Source organism: Trachypithecus francoisi, unplaced genomic scaffold, assembly GCF_009764315.1.
Source record: "Trachypithecus francoisi isolate TF-2019V2 unplaced genomic scaffold, Tfra_2.0 Lachesis_group0, whole genome shotgun sequence".
Lineage (NCBI taxonomy): Eukaryota > Metazoa > Chordata > Mammalia > Primates > Cercopithecidae > Trachypithecus > Trachypithecus francoisi.
In genome coordinates, this window is record NW_022681453.1 from 5,362,501 (window position 1) to 5,386,763 (window position 24,263).

At 36.3% G+C, this 24,263-nt stretch overlaps 1 protein-coding gene across 1 annotated transcript in view; it reads right to left on the bottom strand.

The window, feature by feature from the left end:
• Positions 1 to 24,263, bottom strand: part of RSRC1 (arginine and serine rich coiled-coil 1) — a 438,117-nt gene that overhangs the window by 341,075 nt on the left and 72,779 nt on the right. Inside the window, exon 4 of the mRNA XM_033203207.1 lies at positions 7,309 to 7,482. Coding sequence (XP_033059098.1) covers positions 7,309 to 7,482 — 174 coding nt within the window. The remainder of the gene's footprint in view (positions 1 to 7,308; positions 7,483 to 24,263) is intronic.

The following is a 24,263-nucleotide window of genomic DNA, read 5'->3' on the forward strand; positions in this document are numbered from 1 at the left end:
TAAATTTTGCATGAAAACATGTTATCCTGGCACAAAGTTGCCTGCTGTCACATTGGAAGTGTGATAAATGTTTAATGAAAACAACACCACACAGCTTGGTGTCAGACAACAGCTATCACACAGCCCTGCTTTGATCCAAACAGACACTTAAAAGGAGTTCTAAGCATGCTCTGCACCACAGAACTCTATAACCTATATGCAAATAGGGGTAAATTAGCATAAATTACTTCCTGCTGTATAAAGAAATAAGAGGTTAGGAAAAATATGACAGGCTCTATAAGTAAGTAACTGCTGTCAAAACTCAGAGTCCAGCTTTCCCAAATCACTCCCAACATCTACCAATCACTAGGTAGAGGGAATAAAAAACAAAACCCCTTATCGACTGGAATTTATTACATGAAACTCTAAAACTGAAGACACTGGAATTTTGCCAAGGTTAAAGCCATAACTAACATATATTTATGAAGTATGATTTCTACATGGTACTAGTTTTCTTATTCACACTGCTTATAATACAGCTTTTGAAGTACTACCATCCCCATTTTATAGAAAAATAAATTATATATCCGGGGCAAATTCTTACCTCTCTCAAAAAGTATAAAGCTTCTGAAAATTATACAAAGAAAAATGGAAGAATGCATAAATACAAGTATTTCAGTAAAAGATCCCAAAAGTCTTGATGGTACATTTCTGAGAACAGCATCCATCTACTGAAAATGCAATGAGGAAATAATAAAGGGGAAAACTTTTCATGGTAGCAGGTCATAAAGAAAGGCCCACTTAGAAATACAAAATTAGGTTCCTAATGAATTCTAAAGTTATTCAAATTAAGAAGAAAGCATTTTAGTAGGTGTCTTGGACCATTCTGTGCTGCTATAACAGAATGCAATGGTCTGGGTCATTAGTCTATAATGAATAAAAATTTATTGCCTCACAGTTCTGGATGCTGGGAAGTCCAAGACTGAGGGGCCAGCATCTGATGATGAACTTCCTGCTGCATCATCCCAAAGAAGAAAGGCAAAGAGCATGTAGGAGGGGGAAGCCAGTCCTTTTATAAGAAACCTACTCCCATGATAGTGTGCCCACTCCCTTGATAACTGCATTAATCCATTCACGAGGGAAGACCCACCTCCCATAAAGGTCCCACCTCCCAACACTGCTGCATTTTGGATCAAGTTTCTAACACACAAACTTTGGGAGACACATTCAAACCATGGCAGTAGGCAACAACTACCTTAAACCAAAATTTCCTAGCTGGTGATTTAAATCAATCTCATCCAAATTCCCGTTTTAAGGATGGCACTGTGATTTAAGAATGAATAGTAAAGGCCGGGCGCGGTGGCTCACACCTGTAATCCCAGCACTTTGGGAGGCCGAGGCGGGTGGATCACGAGGTCAAGAGATCGAGACCATCCTGGCTAATACGGTGAAACCCTGTCCCCACTAAAAATACAAAAAATTAGCCGGACACGGTGGCAGGCACCTGTAGTCGCAGCTACTCAGGAGGCTGAGGCATGAGAATGGCGTGAACCCGGGAGGCGGAGCTTGCAGTGAGCTGGAGCACCACTGTACTCCAGCCTGGGCGACAGAGTGAGACTCCGTCTCAAAAAAAAAAAAAAGAAGAATGAATAGTAGAACATCACTGGTACTTACATATTTGTTCACAACTAACTTTTCAAAGACATCTTTAAAAATGTTTTATAGCAGTCAACTATATGTTAGGTAGTTTGGATCAAGATGTAGGTAAAGAAGGTCCAATAATATGTTAATCCACAGAAGACTTAGATAGGATGTATAACATTCACCATCATCAAATCAAATTGTAATTATGAGATGCCATGCCATGACAAGTTTAATAGTTCTGATTGTTGACTCTCAATAACAGTTTAACAAAATATTGTATCCAATTTCAACTTAACAACTCTGCAATTAAGAAAAATCTGTTTTAATAATGCAAAGACATTATCCCTTATAAAAATTGTAACGATCTAGGGCCTGGCAATGTGGCTCACTCCCATAATCCTAGTGCTTTGGAAGGTCAAAGCCAGAGGATTGCTTGAGATCCAGAGTTTGAGGCCAGCTTGGTCAACATAGTGAGACTCTATCTCAACAAAAAATAAAGAATAAAAATTTAGCCAAGCCTGGTGGCGAACACTTGCAGTACTAGCTACTTAAGAGGCTGCGGTGGGAGGATCACTGGAGCCCGGGAGATCAAGGTTGGAGTGAGCTATTATCACATCCCTGCACTCCAGCCTGAGCAACAAACTGAGACCCTGTCTATAAAAAAAAAAAAAAAAAATTACAAATTAAAAGAAAAGAAATACAGCTGCTCTGCCTACAGAGTAGCCATTCTTTATTCCTTTATTTTCTTAATAAACTGCTTTCACTTTTAAAAAATAAAATTTTCTAAGGATAAGATAAATATTTTTTAAATCTGGGGGGAAAATAAAAAACAAGAAAAATCTGTATCAGTGTTTAAAAGAGAAAATATTCTTAGAAACTGAATTTTATAAATATAAAACATTAAAAATTATTAAATGTTCTTGATAAAATTTCAGACAGGACTCGGTGTCTTTCTTATAATAATCATTCACACAGTGCTATAAGGAAAGGCATCTTTTAGTCCCTACAAACTACTGAGACCTTTCCAGTTCATATTGGGTCTTCCTAAATCAGTAGATAAATAAAATGAATGGGTCAATTTGTGACATTATAAGACAAATTCTATGATTTTAATGTTCTAGGAATTTCCAGAACTATAATTAGCTGTTATTTAAAAAGGGTTTTTCAGAATTATCTGATTTTGCATTTTTTCCTCAAAAGTATAAACAAACTCTCCCTCATTATTAAGCTCACTAATTCCTGCTTGAGCATTCCTTTCTTTCCTGTTTTGTTTTTCCCAATTTATAAACACCCTTTACCTTGTTTTACCATTATTGTACTTACTGTTCTTGCTTTGTGCTTTATAAATGTATACTTTGTGTCCTGTCTGTCTGTCTATCTATCTATCTATCTATCCATCCATCCATCTATCTAAATACTATTACTTTTGCACATAGGTTATTTTCTCGTGTGAAAAAGCACTTAGGTTACTTAGCACAAGCTAAAACACTCGTCATGCACTGTGCAATCACAATGAATTAATACGTAAGTCCTAATTTAAATGTTAGTAAATCCTTTTTCCTCTGTCTCTCCACAAATTTTTTAAAGCCACTTGGAAAAAAGACAGCTAATGAAACCATCACTAAAATAAACTTAATTAAGGCCTAGGAATTGTCTGTGAAGATAATTAAATATAATTTTAAATAGATGAAATGCTGAGGTGGGAAACTAAGAAACGAAGAGAGAGGGAGAAAAGAAGGGATCAATCTTTTACTAATGAGATTTCTGGGCTGATCAGGGAAAAACAGTGTACAGAAAATTCTCTCAGTTCTCTCTCACTGTTTTCTAGGAATGTTTAAACAACAGTATATCACTTGATCTCAAACTCTCTTGTTCATCATTAATAATTATGGATTACTAAAGAAATGAGGATAGTGTGTTGTTAAGAGGCAGGTGACGGTCAGTCCATTTGAATTAGAAGCCTAATTCTGTCATTTATTAGCTCTATGACCATAAGTCTAAGCACCTTCATCTCTTCATCTATATTAATAGGATAATAAAAGCACTTATTTCATCAGGTTATTAAATGTGATAATATATGTCAAAGGCTTAGCAAAATTCCTGATACTGAAAAAATACATTTAAAATGTTAGATGCTTATCTTTTTTTTTTTTTTTTTTAAACGGAGTCTCACTTTGTTACCCAGGCTGTAGTGCAATGGCATGATCTTGGCTCACTGCAACCTCCGCCTCCTGGGTTCAAGCGATTCTCTTGCCTCAGCCTCCCAAAGTGCTGAGATTACAGGCATAAGCCACCACACCCAGTCGACGCTTATCTTTTTACATCCATTGTGAGTAAAGCATTTTGTTCATAACCCATGTAGACCCAATCACATTATTTCTCTACTTGAAACTCTACATTTGCATCCCACTGCCCCTAGAATTAACTGCATACTCAAAGCCCTCTCATAATCATCTCTCATCATTATTTATCTTCTACTCTAAACCAAGCCCCACTAGACTTCAGTCCCTCAAATTGTACCACACATACCTTGATGCCTCCACACCTTTCTATTTGAAGTTCATTTTGCATGATCATTCCTCCCCCTCTCTTCCTTCAAAATGTAAACATCACTTCATCTGAGAACTTTTCCCTGACACAGGGACTAGTTAAGATCAACCAGCTTGAAGTTTATGGAGGGAAATCTCTCTCGACCAGAAGGTGTCAAGACTGAAAATGAAAGCCAAGATGCTTAGACTGACCTGTGAGAAGTATAAAAACAGCCTCAGACTACTTATCTCTAAACTGCTCGTTATTAGCTGTAAGTGCACTTGTAGTTTAAGCCAGAAATGACAAATGACAACTCTTGAGCCAAATCCAGCCAGATACCCATTTTTATAAACAGTTTTACTGAAATATGGTCTGCCTGTTAGCTTACTATTACCTATAGTTGTAAAGTTCAGTAGTTGCAACAGAGACCAAATGATCCAGAAAGCCTAAATTATTTACTATGTAGCCCAAGCTTGTCCAACTTGCAGCCCGTGGGCCACATGCAGCCCAGGACAGCTTTGAATGTTGCCCAACACAAATTCATAAACTTTCTTAAAACATTAAGAGATTTTTGTGATTTTATTTTATTATTTATTTATTTGCTCATCAGCTATCATTAGAGTATTTCATATGTGGCCCAAAACGATTCTTCTTCTTCCAATGTGGCCCAGGGAAGCCAAAGATTGGATACCCCTAATCTAGACCTTTACAAAAGTTTGCTGACCCTTGGTTTAATTTAAGCTACTGTTAATTAGGTTTTGTTACAGCCAAAGCATCCTAACTGGTACAGTTTTACTTTTTACTTTTCCTACTGGAAAAATTCATCTGACTTTACTATAATCATTTGCATACCTTCCCTTCTACACATGTTTATATTCCCACCTGTGTGAAAGCTCCAAGCAGTACTGGCACTAACATTTATATCCTTATTACCTAACATAGTACCTGACAAGTAGAAGGCATTTAAATATTGTTGACTGAACAAGTAAACAGATGAATGAATGTGCATATTTGATAATGAATATTTAAATATTAAATATTTAATAAAAATTAACATGTACATTAGGTGCTCTGAGTGATACAAAAGATTCTAAGTCCAGAATGGCTTGAAAATCAGGGTTAGGAAATATAAGAATCTGTGTGCACCTCAGCACTAAGCAGGGGAAAGGGCACCCTAACACAACACTACCCTCTACTATGGCCCACTAAAACCATAATGCAGACTAGCCACAGTTTTTTGGCATCAGTCCCCGGTGCCCTTTTATTTTGCACCTCTTATTTTGACTTTGTTCATTGCCTTTGTTGAGATTAATGTTAAGAAATAACAGCAAATATAACACTATCATCTTGTAAACTTGCCATCCAGGAATTGGTCCACTTGAACACAATCAACTATGAGTGAGAGATGAGTCTAACCTGGAAAGTTGCCTTAGATATTCAAGATTAATGTTACCATATGAGAACCTTTTTTAACACAATCTAACCTTCCTGTTTTATTCACTCTCTCATATTTCTTACCTTTAAAATCCCCCATATAATATTTTACATAATATAAATGTTATGCAACTACACAAGTATTATTCTAAAAAAGTAAAATTTGGTGAGGTGGAAGGCAAAAATTTAATGACCAGTAAAAATCATAGCTTTCTTCCATAGCCATGTAATTTTAAAAAACAAAACCAAAAGAAGAAAAAATTTTAAAAGGAATCAGAAGCAAGGCAGTTTCTTGATTGAAAAGTTGTATTCATTAAGCATACTTTCCAGACTCAGAACCCTACTGTATGTAAATTCTCCCTTCGAATTTATCATCCTATTGACTTTCTCCCGTTACCAAGAGATTTCCCCCAAACACTTTCTGCCTTCATTCCATTATACCAGTGCTGGCTAGCTCAGCCTCCCCACCCTTACAGACAGGTATCTAACTTCTAACTCCTCTCCTGTAACATTTCACAATCCTTAAAACTACAAGAGGACAGAACTCAGAATTTTACAGAACATAATTGATCACTGTACATTAATGGTTGTGGGATGATCAGGCGAACAAAAGTCACATAATAATAATGTTATCCTCGTCCAAACTCTACCACAAATTTAACATTTAAAGAATACTTAAAAGCCAACAATCTAGGCAGATTTATGTAACATCACTATAAATTTGGAAATAAAAAATAAACAAACGACTGTGAAAATGAAAGGAATGAGGAAGGAATTCCCTATCTTTTAATAAACTTAATAATTATAGAATCAAGATGTCAGGATGCTATAACTACAATCCTAGTAAACTGTTAAACATGGAAAACTAATACATTAAAGATAAACACATTTATATTGAAGTGTTAAAATAAATATATTCACACAAGACATTGAAAGACTGACAAAAGAGGATAAATTCCAACATTAGATTTCTACTTCTTAGAATAAAAGACCTCAATTATAATTTTGAATAAAACGAACAAGATGCTGTGAATTTACTCTGTTAAAATAAGATTGTTTGATTTTAATGTTTTCTAATTTGACAAACACTTATGAGTGGATTTCAAGTTCTGTCTCTAAATGGACAAAACTAGAATCTCATTGTTTTAATAATAACAATTCTATGAAAAACAAAATCCAGACCTCATAAGCAGACACACTCACTCTTACACACACATACACCCTAATATTGCCCAAGCTCCCATTCCATATTTCAAAAAGGCTTAAACAATAGTAAATCACATGGTCTCCTCTTTCTGTTTCAACTTTATACTTTCCCCTAACAGCTTTACAATAAGGAAATAAACATTTTTAATCACTAAGTAGTCTTCAAATTTTAAGTTCATACTCAGAACAAAGGAAACAGAATATGAAACTTTCCTACAGAATTAGGCAAATTTTCCTCTACTAACATACTAAACTTTGATATTGCTATTTATATTGATTCCAATATTGTTATACTATTATTAAATAAAAATAGAAATGAAAATGTACCACAGTAACAATCTGAGATAACTATTTTGATTTATCCTTTCTTCTTTCTCTACTGTATTCTTTTTGTTCCATTTTCTTCTACTCTTATAGCAACTGAGTCACAAGAAAAACCTCAGAGAACAAAAATGTAGTTTGAACATCACCATGGAATCACCAAGTCCTTACCAGATAAGATTTGCTTCAACTTACCCACGTTTGATGTTATGTAATTCCTTGTCCTTCCCTTTGTCCTTCTCCTTTTCTCTTTTCTCTTTATCTCTGCCTTTACGTCGTTCTCTATCCCGAGACCGACTACGTGTTCTTCTGTGACTGGACCTTTCACTGCTACGACTGTGAGAACGGAGACGAGGTCTTGACCTGGACCTACAGTAAGCAGATTTTGTTAAATACACTTACTGTATAAGTTGTATTATGAAAAGTAAATACTCTTTTAAATTATCTGAAAAAAACTACTTAGTTTTAGTTGTGGACTCAGAATTAAATAATCATGTGAAGCAAGCACCTGAATATGATTCTTTATGAGTAAATGCTCTCACTTGAAATAATATGTGGGAAATATATATGCTAACTTTATAGGAAATAATGATGCAGTTAAAAAGTGTTTGCCTTAAAGGTTCAAATCTAGTCTTAATTATTCACATCTCCTTAAATAATGTATCTAATTTAATCTACAAGGATAGGGCTTTCCTTTTCTCTACAATCGTTGCTTCCATATCTATTCAAGCTTATTTCTTATTTCTAATTGTTCCAATATAAATATTGGTCCACTCCAATCCAGCTATTCTTTGTATTAAATGCATTATGGTACAATACTAAGAAGTAATTATTTCAGGTTCTGGTTACAGTATTGATTTAAAACAAACAAACAAACAAACAAACTCTATCAGACTGACAATCCTATAGATAATTTTTAAAAACAACCCAGATTGACCCTAGAACAACATGGGTTTCAACTGCATGGATCCACTTACAGGTGGATTTTCTTCCATCTCTGCCACCACTGACACAGCAAGGCAAACCCTTCCTCTGCCTCTTCCTCCTGAGCCTATTCAACCTGAAGATGAGGATGACAACCTTTATGATGATCCACTTCCACTTAGTGAATATTAAATATATTTTATCTTCATGCAGGGTGCAGTGGCTCATGCCTGTAATCCCAGCACTTTGGGAGGCCAAGGCAGGTAGATGACTTGAGGGCAGGAGATCGAGATCAGCCTGGCCAACACGGTGAAACCTCGCCTCTACTAAAAATACAAAAATTAGCTGGGCGTGGTGGCTCATGCCTGTAATCCCAGCTACTCGAGAAGCTGAAACAGGAGACTTGCTTGAATCTGGGGGGTGGAGGCTGCAGTGAGCCCAGACTGTACCACTGCACTCCAGCCTGGGCGACAGAGAAAGACTCCGTCTCAAAAACAAACAAATAAACAACAACAACAAAAACAGAATTGTTGCCATTTTAATCCAACCACGTGATTTTCCTGCTAAACAAAACAATAAACAAACAAAAGTATGTTTTTCAGAGGAAAATAACAGAGTTTTCATAATACTCACTTTGTCCAGGATAAAAACCCAGAATTCCTAGATAAATGAAGAAACACAAAAAATGTGTTCTCTTCTTAAAAGACAGTATATGAAAAGCAACTGAGATTAAACTAGATGTTAAAATTAACAGATAAGGATTTTAAAGCAGTAAGTTTAACTAGGCTAATAATGAATATAAAATTAAGCAATCTCAATAGGAATACCAGAACATGAAAAAAAAATTCTGTAACTGAAAAACACAGTCTCTGAAATTAAAATTATGCTGGATGAGATTAAAAGCACACTGGTAATAACAGAGGAAAGAATCTGTATACATGCAAATAAATCAATCAAAATTACCCATTATGAAGAACTAAGAGGAAAAAAGATTGTTAATAAGAAAGACCCTCAGGGATCTGTGTGACAAGATTCAAATGCCTAACAAGCTTATTTAAACCCAGAAATAGAGAAAACAGAGGATGAAGCAGAAAACATTTTTTCAGTGGTGAGCAAAAAATTTTCCAAAGTTAATAAAAGAAAAATTTACAGATTCTTTATTAGAAGTTCAACAAACCAAGTAAGATAAATATTAAGAAGACCATGATTAGAAATACTATAGTCAAACTGAAAAACACTAAAGGTGTAGAGAAATCTTGAAAGTATTCAGAGGAAAAACAACACATTACATACAGGTGAACAATGATACCAACTATTGCCACTGACTTCTTATCAAAAACAATGGAAATCAGAAGACAGTGGAATGAAATTCTTAACATGGTAAAAGAAAACAAAAGGTCAACCTAGAATTTTATACCCAGCAAAAATATCCCTCAAAAAATGAAAGTAAAATAAGGACATTTTTTAGACAAAGGAAAAGTAAACAAATATGAACAGAAGACTTGCATTACAATAACTACTAAAGAAAGTTCTTCAGGCCGAAAAGGAATGATAACAGATGAAAACGTGGATCTTTAGGAGGAATGAAGACTACCAGAAAATAAATAAATAGGTAAGTATCAAAAACTGTTTATTTCCCTTAATTTATTTAAAACACATAAGTGCTCAAAGTAAAAATAATAGTATTTTACTCTAAGGTTTATAATGAAGGTAGACATAATACAAATAATCTCTACAGAATAAAGCATGGGGCAGGTAAATAAACCTATACTGTTAAAACGTTTCTATATTTCACATTAAATGGTGATTAATAATTCTAAGTACACTGAAATGTTAAGAGCATACACTGTAATCCTTAGAGCAACTACTAAAAAAAGAAGAAAATAAGTATGCTAAAAAGTCAATAGATTAATTTTAAAGGAATTATTAAAAATACTCAGTAATCCAAAAGGAAGCTGGAAAGGAAGTAAAAAGAAAAAAAGGCAAATACATAAAATAATAAAATGATAGACTAATTATATCATAAGTACATTAGATATTAATAAACAAAATATTGTAAAAAGGCTTGTTTGTCAAAGGTATAAAAAGCAATACTGTATGCCATCTAGAAGAACGACTATATGCTATCTACAAAATATGTACTTTAAATAAGCAGACACAGATAGGTTAAAAGTAAATGTCTAGGCCAGGTGCAGTGGCTCACACCTGTAATCCCAGCACTTTGGGAGGCCGAAGTGAGCGGATCACGAGGTCACGAGATTGAGACCATCCTGGCCAACACGGTGAAACCCCATCTCTATTAAAAAATACAAAAAATTAGCTGGCCCTGGTGGCAAGCACCTGTAGTCCCAGCTACTCAGGAGGCTGAGGCAGGAGAATGGCGGGAACCCGGGAGGTGGAGCTTGCAGTGAGCCAAGATAGCGCCACTGCACTCCAGCCTGGGCGGCGAGAGAGACTCTGTCTCAAAAAAAAAAAAAAAAGTAAATGGCTAAAAATATATACATCATATAAACAGCAAGTACAGGAAAGCTGAAGTTAATATATTAATATCACCTAAACTAGACTTCAGAAACTAAGAGTATCACCCAAAATAAAAATGGATACTTCATGATAATCAAAGGATCAATTCCTTTGATTATCCAAAGGTAGAAATCATGCAGAACATGTTTATCTGACTGAAACAGAATTAAATTAGAATTTAACAATAACATACAGAAAAACTCCAGATATATGGAAACCAAATAATACACTTTCAAATAATCCATGAGTCAAGTAAGAAAGCACAAAGGAAATTTAAAAGTATTTTGAACTGAATGAAAATGAAAAATACAACATATGAGAATTTGTGGGATGCAGCTAAAGCAATGTTTAGGGAGACATTTATAGTTTTAAATGTTTATATTAGAAAAGAAGAAATATCTAAAATCAATTACCTAAGGTTTCACTTTAAGAAGCTACAAAAAGAAGAGCAAAGCACTATAAACCAAAGTAGCTGGAAGAAAGGAAACACTAAAGAGAAAAATCAATGGAAGGAAAAACTAAAAAAGCCAAAATCTGGTACCCTGAGAATATCAATAAAATTAATGTCTCAGCTAAAGTGATCAAATGAAAGAAAAAGAGCAAATACAAATAACCAATACAAATTACCGAAGAATAAAGAATGTGGATGATGGAGACATCACATGAACTCATCCTAGATACTTAGAATATATATTAGTCCATTTTCACTCTGCTGAAAAAGACATACCTGAGACTCAGAAATTTACAAAAGAAAGAGATTTACTGGACCTACGGTTCCACATGGCTGGGGCAGCCTCAAAATCATGGTGGAAGGCAAGGAGTAGCAAGTCACATCTTATGTGGATGGCAGCAGGCAAAGAAAGAGCTTGGGCTAGAAACTCCCATTTTTAAAACCAACAGATCTCATGAGACCCATTCATCATCACGAGAACAGCACGGGAAAGACCCGCTCCCATGATTCAGTCATCTCCCACGGGGTCTCTCCCACAACACATGGAAATTATGGGAGCTACAATTTGAGATTTGGGTGGGGACACAGAGCCAAACTGTATCATGATATATGTAAGTCTTTAAGAGAATTACATGGCTTTCAGCAGCAGTAACATTTGTCCTTGTCCATCTCTAATGGGTTCACTTAATAAATAAAGAAGAATATTGGATCAGAAACCCGCAAACTTTCTTAATGTGATTTTAAGAAATTTCTTCCTTTTCTTCCTTCCTTTCTCCTTTCCTTTCCTTTTCCTTTTCTTCTTTCCTTTCCTTCCTACATTTCTTCATTCCTTTATTTATTTATTTGAGACAAGGTCTAACTCTGTCACCCAGGCTGGAGTGCAGCAGCATGATCATATCTTACACAACCTCAAATTCCCTGACTCAAGCGATCCTCCCGCATCAGCCTCCCAAGTAGCTGGGACTACATATGCGTGCCACCATGCTCAGCTAATTTTGTGTGTGTGTGTGTGTGTGTGGTGTGTGTGTGTGTGTGTGTGTGTCTATATAGATGGGGTCTATTTTGTCCAGGCTGGTCTTAAACTCCTAGCTTCAAGTGATCTTCCCATGTCAGCCTCCCAAAGTTCTGGGATTATAGGCATGAGCTACTACATCAACCTGCAGTTATAATATTTATTGCTGCTAATGTTAACATAGGTTTAATTATTTTATTGTCCTAATTTACAAATAAGAAATTTCTACCATTTGCTCTATAAGTTTCTTTGACTATTCCTTAATTTTGACACGAGTATCTTTCTATATCAAAATTTTATCATCACAACTTACTGTCCTCACAGATATTACCTGATTCCTTTCTGATTAAATTTTCTATTATGTGTAAATATGTGGAAATTTTAACAGATTACTAAAATCTTTGAGTAATAATCAGTCAAATTTTTAAGTTTTCTGATAAAAAAAAAGCAATAACAATGTAAATGGAAGGCAGCCTTTTTTTGTGATAACCTCAGCCACTATAAATACATTATATGCATATAGACATACAGAATATTTTCATTATTTGGTTCCATATTATTTAGGACCAAAATATGATTCTGGCAATTAACTGTGAAAATACAGAGTAACAAAAGACAGGCGAGTTAAACATTAATACAATTCTAAGGCTTATTTTTAAACTAAATCTGTAACAAAAGCTCATTTCTTATTCATTTGCCTCTTTTTATTAAAAAAATACATATACTGTTGGACAAAATATACACTATTTTGGCTCCAGATGAGGTGGATTTTGGTAAAATCGTATTTTTACTGTACCCTTAAAATTAAATGTATCTGTTACTAATATGCTCAAAGTTACATACGTATTCAGATTTAGAAGACAAAGAAATCCTCAAATAATAGTGCCCTTGAACAAGCTATTTCCTCTCTGAGCTTCTGTTTCCTTATGTGCAAAATGACAGTAATATTTACCTTACCATGGGAATGAAATAATATTACCTGAGTTGTAAAATAACACAAGTGATTTGGGAGAATATTGGATCAGAAACCCGCAAACTTTCTTAATGTGATTTTAAGAAATTTCTTCTAAATTTCTTAAATCTAGGAAAGAAGTTAACTGAGGGAGGTACTAATTTGAGTGAATTTGTAAAATCTGAATCAGAAGCGTATGAAATATGTTTCCCTCACACCATAGCATTCTGATTTTGACAGACCTTTAAAATCTCAAGGCTGGCATAAGAATCGCTCAAGGTTCAATGTATGTCTTTTATATAGGAAAGTGAATAATAATAATCTGAAGGACTAAAATCCTTGTCTTCACAGATAACCCTCGGCAGCCAAATACATGATCTTCAGCGGTCTGCTATTAACAGGAAGACCATATCACCTATCATCTAAGTCTTGAAGCCTTTGGAGGATAAAAGGAAATATCTGGGGGATATGTAGGTCTTGAAGAAGGTACTATAACATGAAGACAACAGGGCTTAATTGGCACTGTCCCAGAGGAAGCAGAGTCTGATCACATTTCTATCACTATTATAGAAAAATGGGATACTGCAATTAGCAGTGAGGTCTTCTATCAAGTACTATCTACCCAACCCTCCCTAGCACCTTATTTCCCAATCTTCTACTTCTCCCAACTTACCAATTAATTAAGCAAGCTCAGTTATCTCCAAACCCATCTCACAGTTTTCCCTAACACAAGGACTCTACTATAGAAACATATGCCTGCCATTTTCCAAACTAATTGTGCTCACTATTTACCCTACATCTTCATACAAGCAATTCGTGTCTTGAAAATTCTGGTATATTCTATAAATGTTGCTGGTGTGGCTCAATAAACTGTGATAGCAATAGCAGATCTATAAGTCAAGTCACATGCTGTTAAATTCAAAGAAAGTAGTAAGTTTTAAAACATCAGAGTATGCACAGTATGCATAGTATAAGCTATTGGACCTTCCCCCTGCCCTTTGTGTCTTAATGTTCATTGTTTTAATCCTCACACTGTCTGCCTCTTAATCATGCTTATAGATTGCAAATAGCAAAAAGTGAGTCTGAAGAAAATACGTGTGAAAAAGACAGTAAATGCAAAAACAGAGAGAAAAAAAATTATTCAAAGCTGTTAAAAACAACCATGAAACCAAGCACAGATTGAAATAAACTAAGCTGCTAACTTCTTAGTTGTCATAAGAATTGACTTTACACAATTTTGAATAAAACTCACATCCTGGACATATGAACAACTCCATTTACTTTATTAAGTAACTTTACTTACAAATTTGAATGCTCTTCATCAAGAAGAAAGTAGAAGTTCAGAGTAAAAAGATTTCCTACCCAGACCAAACAAACAAAAAGCCAAAGAAACTATATTAAAATTTAAGACTTATTTATCCCTCATTCCTTAAATAAATATATCTCTGATAAATCACTCTAGAAGTCTCCAGAGTACCAAAGTCAATATGGAGATCTATTATAAGCAAAGAAACATTTGATAAAAAATGTGGCACTCTAGAACATCCAATATATAAGCAATAAATGGACGGCAAGATGTCCTATTATACCAGATAAATGCTTTCAATATCTACAGAATAAGAAAAGTCCCTGCAACATCTCTACATAAAATGAATTACTGCCCTAAAAAAACAATTTATCAAGTTTCTTAATTGGCTAATAAGTTCTAAACACATGTAATCAAAACAAATACCCTAATATTTTGTTTTTCAAAAGAAAACTACAATACTTCAAGTAGTCTATTCAGTTAAGTTCTACCTATAAATAAAGACTACATTTACCATAAAAATAAAACTGTAATTAAAATTAAATAATTACACATTGAACAAAAATAACATGGATTCCATGTCAGGATGACATTTTGAACATGGATACCTAATTTCACTCCCTACTAAATTTCAACTAAAATGATAAAAATAAGAGGAATTTTTTTTAAGGACCTACATTCTAGGAAAGAGATGCGCTTTGGAAAGGAAGGTGTCCACCAGTGGCTTGGTGATAAAGAAAAACTAGGAAACAAGGTACTGAAGTTCAGAGATCTACAAAAACAAGATCATAAATGATGCCTGTAGTCTCAGCTACCTGAGAGTCTGAGGCAGGAGAATCACTTGACTCTAGGAGTTAGAAGGCTGCAGTAAGCTCAGATTGGAGTGAGCCACTGTACTCCAGCCTGCATGACTGAGCAAGACCCTATTTCTAATAAAATGAAAGAAAGAAACTCCACCTCACGATACTAAACAATAGAGTGCCATTCAAGAAGGCTTAAAGTCATATGAAATCTTCAGTCCATTTACAGTATTGTCTATTACTGCTGATCCAGGAAAATTATCAAGAATGACATAAAAAGAAAATCCAACATCCATACAAAGCAACTATAAGAAACAGAAATAATCAAAATTTTTCAAAAAATGCAAATATATCTCACCAAAAACCATGAAATAGAGAAGACTAACATAGCACTAGAAAATGAATCAAACATGAAGAAACAAGCAAAAAAAAAAAAAAAAATTCCAGGGCAAAAATAGACAAACAACAGGGAGATATGAAATGACCATTATCTGATTTTAGGAAAAAGCTCAATTTATTTAAAATAAAAATAAAATAACTAAAATTAAAATAAGTCATCCCAGAAATGAATATTAAATTACAACATTTCATATAATAAGAGACACAGATGTTAATGATGAAAAGGGCCAAGAGAAAGAAAACAAAAGTAGTGGAAAATTTCAGAAAAAAGTTACAGAAAGAAGAGGCACATAATGAACAACCAACTAGTTGAGGTTCCAAAAGAAAACACAAGGTAACAGATTATTACAATCATAATGCAAGAACAGTCCTGTAACTAAAGCCATCCACATGTAGAAAGGGTCCACCACAGGGAAATAAACTACCCATAATTAACCCTGAGATATATATTGATTAAGTTACGGCTCATTAAAGATAAAGGAAAAAGAATACTCTGATTAAGTCACTAACAAAGAAAGACAAGTTGATACCAGTCTCAACTGCATGATACACAGCAAAACAATGGCTTTAATTTTTTTTGAGAAAATCAAGAGGGAAAAAGTATGTTGGCCATGTTACATCCCACTGGCCATGTATTCCAGCCAAGCTATCCTTCAAAAATCAAAGCCACAGAAAAACAAAAAGTAATAAAAGTAGTAATTTATGTTAGATTTATATAAGTCAAGACCATGCAACAATTTCTAGGTAAGTCACTGAAGGTATAATTAAAATAATATAAACTAGTCACCTAATAGAAAATAAAATGAAATAAAATTAGTCCAAAGAAGAAAGTAGAAAAAAATGAAAAAATGGATTGCACAAATAGAAAATGAAGAATAAGATGGTAGAATTAAATCCAAATATATCAGTAATTAATAAATATAAATGGACTAAATAATACAATCGAAAGATTGTCCAACTGAAGGCAACAAACTACAAGCAGCTTTCAAAATGAACATCTTAAGTATTAAAACAAAGAAGGATTCAAAGTAAAGGCAGAGAAAAAAAGATCATGCACACACTAACAAAAAGAAAGTAAGATGGTGAAACCATACCAATGTCAGATAGACTTCAAAATAAAGGCTACTATTAGAGACAGTCCTTGATGATAAGGGTAATCCCAAAAGTGTGTATTAATCTAACATTCCTGAAATTATAAATATGTAATAAAAGAGCCTCAAAATATGTAAAGCAGAAGTTGACAAAACTTAAAGGCAGAATCTTGATTGTGAATTTGTAATGTAAATTTAGAAAGTAAAGACACAGAAGATTTGAACTCATGGTTAAATTTACCTATTAACGGGGGGCGGAGCAAGATGGCCGAATAGGAACAGCTCCAGTCTCCAACTCCCAGCGCGAGCGACACAGAAGACCGGTGATTTCTGCATTTTCAACTGAGGTACTGGGGTCATCTCTCTAGGGAGTGCCGGACAATCGGTGCGGGTCAGCTGCTGCAGCCTGACCAGCGTGAGCTGAAGCAGGGCGAGGCATCGCCTCACCTGGAAGCGCAAGGGGGAAGGAAATCCCTTTTCCTAGCCAGGGGAACTGAGACACACAACACCTGGAAAATCGGGTAACTCCCACCCCAATACTGCGCTTTAAGGAAACAGGCACACCAGGAGAATATATCCCACACCTGGCCGGGAGGGTCCCACGCCCACGGAGCCTCCCTCACTGCTAACACAGCCGTCTGCCGCGATCTATCCGCAAGGCAGCAGCGAGGCTGGGGGAGGGGCGCCCGCCATTGCTGAGGCTTAAGTAGGTAAACAAAGCCGCTGGGAAGCTCAAACTGGGTGGAGCTCACAGCAGCTCAAGGAAGCCTGCCTGTCTCTGTAGACTCTACCGCCGCGGACAGCGCACAGCTGCAGTCCATTAGGGGAAAGAGCGGGGCCGCTGCAGACCCGAACGACTCTGTCTGACAGCTTTGGGGAGAGCCTGGATCTCCTAACGCGGAGGTTGAGATCTGAGAACGGACAGACTGCCTGCTCAGGTGGGTCCCTGACCCCTGAGTAGCCTAGCTGGGAGACATCCCCCACTAGGGGCAGTCTGATACCCCACACCTCACAGGGTGGCGTCACCCCTGAGAGGAAACTTCCAAAGAAAGAATCAGACAGGTACACTCACTGTTCAGCAATATTCTATCTTCGGCAACCTCTGCTGCTGATACCCAGGCAAACAGGGTCTGGAGTGGACCTCAAGCAATCTCTAACAGACCAACAGACAGTCCTTCTGACTGTCAGACGGAAAACTATCAAACAGGAAGGACACCTATACCAAAACCCCATCAGTACGTCACCATCATCAAAGTCCAGAGACAGATAAAACCACAAAGATGGGGAAGAAGCAGGGCAGAAAAGCTGGAAATTCAAAAAATAAGAGCGCATCTCCCACTGCAAAGGAGCGCAGCCCATCGCCAGCAACGGATCAAAGCTGGTCAGAGAATGACTTTGACGAGATGAGAGAAGAAGGCTTCAGTCCATCAAACCTCTCAGAGCTAAAGGAGGAATTACGTACCCAGCGCAAAGAAACTAAAAATCTTGAAAAAAAAGTGGAAGAATTGACAGCTAGACTAATTAATGCAGAGAAGATCATAAACGAAATGACAGAGATGAAAACCATGACACGAGAAATACGTGACAAATGCACAAGCTTCGGTAACCGACTCGATCAACTGGAGGAAAGAGTATCAGCGATTGAGGATCAAATGAATGAAATGAAGCGAGAAGAGAAACCAAAAGAAAAAAGAAGAAAAAGAAATGAACAAAGCCTGCAAGAAGTATGGGATTATGTAAAAAGACCAAATCTACGTCTGATTGGGGTGCCTGAAAGTGAGGGGGAAAATGGAACCAAGTTGGAAAACACTCTTCAGGATATCATCCAGGAGAACTTCCCCAACCTAGTAGGGCAGGCCAACATTCAATTCAGGAAATACAGAGAACGCCACAAAGATACTCCTCCAGAAGAGCAACTCCAAGACACATAATTGCCAGATTCACCAAAGTTGAAATGAAGGAAAAAATCTTAAGGGCAGCCAGAGAGAAAGGTCGGGTTACCCACAAAGGGAAGCCCATCAGAATGACAGCAGACCTCTCGGCAGAAACTCTACAAGCCAGAAGAGAGTGGGGGCCAATATTCAACGTTCTTAAAGAAAAGAATTTTCAACCGAGAATTTCATATCCAGCCAAACTAAGCTTCATCAGTGAAGGAGAAATAAAATTCTTTACAGATAAGCAAATGCTTAGAGATTTTGTCACCACCAGGCCTGCCTTACAAGAGACCCTGAAGGAAGCCCTAAACATGGAAAGGAACAACCGGTACCAGCCATTGCAAAAACATGCCAAAATGTAAAGACCATCGAAGCTAGGAAGAAACTGCATCAACTAACGAGCAAAATAACCAGTTAATATCATAATGACAGGATCAAGTTCACACATAACAATATTAACCTTAAATGTCAATGGACTAAATGCTCCAATTAAAAGACACAGACTGGCAAACTGGATCAAGAGTCAAGACCCATCAGTCTGCTGTATTCAGGAGACCCATCTCACATGCAGAGACATACATAGGCTCAAAATAAAGGGATGGAGGAAGATCTACCAAGCAAATGGAGAACAAAAAAAGCAGGGGTTGCAATCCTAGTCTCTGATAAAACAGACTTTAAACCATCAAAGATCAAAAGAGACAAAGAAGGCCATTACATAATGGTAAAGGGATCAATTCAACAGGAAGAGCTAACTCTCCTAAATATCTATGCACCCAATACAGGAGCACCCAGATTCATAAAGCAAGTCCTTAGAGACCTACAAAGAGACTTAGACTCCCATACAATAATAATGGGAGACTTCAACACTCCACTGTCAACATTAGACAGATCAACGAGACAGAAAGTTAACAAGGATATCCAGGAATTGAACTCATCTCTGCACCAAGCGGACCTAATAGACATCTATAGAACTCTCCACCCCAAATCAACAGAATATACATTCTTCTCAGCACCACATCGCACTTATTCCAAAATTGACCACATAATTGGAAGTAAAGCACTCCTCAGCAAATGTACAAGAACTGAAATTATAACAAACTGTCTCTCAGACCACAGTGCAGTCAAACTAGAACTCAGGACTAAGAAACTCAATCAAAACCGCTCAACTACATGGAAACTGAACAACCTGCTCCTGAATGACTACTGGGTACATAACGAAATGAAAGCAGAAATAAAGATGTTCTTTGAAACCAATGAGAACAAAGATAACATACCAGAATCTCTGGGACACATTTAAAGCAGTGTGTAGAGGGAAATTTATAGCACTAAATGCCCACAAGAGAAAGCAGGAGAGATCTAAAATTGACACTCTAACATCACAATTAAAAGAACTAGAGAGGCAAGAGCAAACACATTCAAAAGCTAGCAGAAGGCAAGAAATAACTAAGATCAGAGCAGAACTGAAGGAGATAGAGACACAAAAAACCCTCCAAAAAATCAATGAATCCAGGAGTTGGTTTTTTGAAAAGATAAACAAAATGACAGACCGCTAGCTAGACTAATAAAGAAGAAAAGAGAGAAGAATCAAATAGACGCAATAAAAAATGATAAAGGGGATATCACCACTGACCCCACAGAAATACAAACAACCATCAGAGAATACTATAAATGCCTCTACGCAAATCAACTAGAAAATCTAGAAGAAATGGATAATTTCCTGGACACTTACACTCTCCCAAGACTAAACCAGGAAGAAGTTGAATCCCTGAATAGACCAATAGCAGGCTCTGAAATTGAGGCAACAATTAATAGCCTACCCACCAAAAAAAGTCCAGGACCAGATGGATTCACAGCTGAATTCTACCAGAGGTACAAGGAGGAGCTGGTACCATTCCTTCTGAAACTATTTCAATCAATAGAAAAAGAGGGAATCCTCCCTAACTCTTTTTATGAGGCCAACATCATCCTGATACCAAAGCCTGGCAGAGACACAACAAAAAAAGAGAATTTTAGACCATATCCCTGATGAACATCGATGCAAAAATCCTCAATAAAATACTGGCAAACCGGATTCAGCAGCACATCAAAAAGCTTATCCACCATGATCAAGTGGGCTTCATCCCTGGGATGCAAGGCTGGTTCAACATTCGCAAATCAATAAACGTAATCCAGCATCTAAACAGAACCAAAGACAAGAACCACATGATTATCTCAATAGATGCAGAAAAGGCTTTTGACAAAATTCAACAGCCCTTTATGCTAAAAACGCTCAATAAATTCGGTATTGATGGAACGTACCTCAAAATAATAAGAGCTATTTATGACAAACCCACAGCTAATATCATACTGAATGGGCAAAAACTGGAAAAATTCCCTTTGAAAACTGGCACAAGACAGGGATGCCCTCTCTCACCACTCCTATTCAACATAGTGTTGGAAGTTCTGGCTAGGGCAATCAGGCAAGAGAAAGAAATCAAGGGTATCCAGTTAGGAAAAGAAGAAGTCAAATTGTCCCTGTTTGCAGATGACATGATTGTATATTTAGAAAACCCCATCGTCTCAGCCCAAAATCTCCTTAAGCTGATAAGCAACTTCAGCAAAGTCTCAGGATACAAAATTAATGTGCAAAAATCACAAGCATTCTTATACACCAGTAACAGAGAAGCAGAGAGCCAAATCAGGAATGAACTTCCATTCACAATTGCTTCAAAGAGAATAAAATACCTAGGAATCCAGCTTACAAGGGATGTAAAGGACCTCTTCAAGGAGAACTACAAACCACTGCTCAGTGAAATCAAAGAGGACACAAACAAATGGAAGAACATACCATGCTCATGGATAGGAAGAATCAATATCGTGAAAATGGCCATACTGCCCAAGGTGATTTATAGATTCAATGCCATCCCCATCAAGCTACCAATGACTTTCTTCACAGAATTGGAAAAAACTGCTTTAAAGTTCATATGGAACCAAAAAAGAGCCCGCATTGCCAAGACAATCCTAAGTCAAAAGGACAAAGCTGGAGGCGTCACGCTACCTGACTTCAAACTATACTACAAGGCTACAGTAACCAAAACAGCATGGTACTGGTACCACAACAGAGAAATAGACCAATGGAACAGAACAGAGTCCTCAGAAATAATACCACACATCTACAGCCATCTGATCTTTGACAAACCTGAGAGAAACAAGAAATGGGGAAAGGATTCCCTATTTAATAAATGGTGCTGGGAAAATTGGCTAGCCATAAGTAGAAAGCTGAAACTGGATCCTTTCCTTACCCCTTATACGAAAATTAATTCAAGATGGATTAGAGACTTAAATGTTAGACCTAATACCATAAAAACCCTAGAAGAAAATCTAGGTAGTACCATTCAGGACATAGGCATGGGCAAGGACTTCATGTCTAAAACACCAAAAGCAACGGCAGCAAAAGCAAAAATTGACACATGGGATCTAATTAAACTAAAGAGCTTTTGCACAGCTAAAGAAACTACCATCAGAGTGAACAGGCAACCTACAGAATGGGAAAAAATTTTTGCAACCTACTCATCTGACAAAGGGCTAATATCCAGAATCTACAAAGAACTCAAACAAATATACAAGAAAAAAACAAACAACCCCATCAAAAAGTGGGGAAAGGATATGAACAGACATTTCTCAAAAGAAGACATCCATACAGCCAACAGACACATGAAAAAATGCTCATCATCACTCGCCATCAGAGAAATGCAAATCAAAACTACAATGAGATACCATCTCACACCAGTGAGAATGGCAATCATTAAGAAGTCAGGAAACAACAGGTGTTGGAGAGGATGTGGAGAAATAGGAACACTTTTACACTGTTGGTGGGATTGTAAACTAGTTCAACCATTATGGAAAACAGTATGGCGATTCCTCAAGGATCTAGAACTAGATGTACCATATGACCCAGCCATCCCACTACTGGGTATATACCCAAAGGATTATAAATTACTCTGCTACAAAGACACATGCACACGTATGTTTATTGCGGCACTATTCACAATAGCAAAGACTTGGAATCAACCCAAATGTCCATCTGTGACAGACTGGATTAAGAAAATGTGGCACATATACACTATGGAATACTATGCAGCCATAAAAAAGGATGAGTTTGCATCCTTTGTAGGGACATGGATGCAGCTGGAAACCATCATTCTTAGCAAACTATCACAAGAAGAGAAAACCAAACACCGCATGTTCTCACTCATAGGTGGGAACTGAACAATGAGATCACTTGGACTCGGGAAGGGGAACATCACACACTGGGGCCTATCATGGGGAGGGGGGAGGAGGGAGGGATTGCATTGGGGAGTTATACATGATATAAACGTCATGCACATGTACCCTAGAACTTAAAGTATAATAAAAAAAAAAAAAAAAATTTACCTATTAACTATACTTCAAAACTTCTTAATACTCATTATTATCAAATGTACCTATAACATTTCTTAAAATAAACTATATGGTGGGCCACGAAGGTAACCTCAACACATTTCAAATCTAGAAAGCATTCAGATTATGTTTTCTAACTATAGTACAATTAAGGAAGAAAACAATAAACAAAAGACAACTAGAAGAATCCCCAAATGTTTGGAAATTAAGTAATACATGTTTATATATCCCATGGGAAAGAAGAAATCACAATGAGAATCTTTAAAATATGTGAATCAAATAAAAGCTAAAATATAACACATCAAAAATTTGTAGAATATATCTAAAGCACAGCTCAGACGAAAATTTATAGAGCTATAAATGCACAAATAAGAAAAGAATAAAAGCTAAAAATAAATCATCTAAGCACTCATCTCAAAGGGAAAAAAAACAGAAAAGTAAACTCAAAAGGTAAAAGGAAAGAAATAAAGAGAAAAGAAGCAAAAAATAATGAAACAAAAGATCAAGAAAGACCAAAGTTGATTTCTTGAAAGGTTAATAAGGTTGATAAACTATTCATAGAAATTATTCTTTTAAAAAAGAAATCACAAATAAAATAATCGATATTAGATTTAAATCATCTTTTGCCCATATGGGTTAAAAGCTATGAAAATAATCTTTCTACCATAAACAACTAGAAAAGCAGATAAAATGTATGAAACAACTGATTCAGATACTACGCAACAGGCAGCCTAGGATATGATTCCTAAAAAAGGAAATAAAGGAATCTTAGGTGTACCTCAGTTTACTGCCTTTAGAAACTTTCCAGACCACAGAGCAGGAAGAGGGAACCTAAACAAAAGCCTGGTGGATCTGCTGAGCTAAGGAGACAGACAGACCGGATCTGCTGAGCTAAGGAGACAGAGACAGACCATCAGGTAGATCAAGGTTGCTAGGATTTGCAAAGCTCTGTATCAAACAGAAGGAAGTTTGACGGAAAGAGGAATACAGAAATCTGAAGTAGCGTCCCCTCGATCTTCTGATGAATTCTAATCTATAAATATGTGAGGTGAAATTCCATGGAACCAGGGAAAAATATACTGGAAAACTGAAAAATTCCTAAATATCACACAGGGGTAGAAACAGAGTTCCCACAAGCCAGGAGACACCTTCTACCAAACGCATTGCATAGAGTCAAGTATTAACACTGGAACAAAATTAGCCAGAAAAAATGTATCCTAGACCCATCCTAACAAAGCCTAAAAATAAGCCTTGATATTGGTAAAGTATAGCAACGTGATGAGGTTATCTCATGGCTTCATGAGAGTTTATTATACTATTCTCTACTTCAATGAATGCTTAA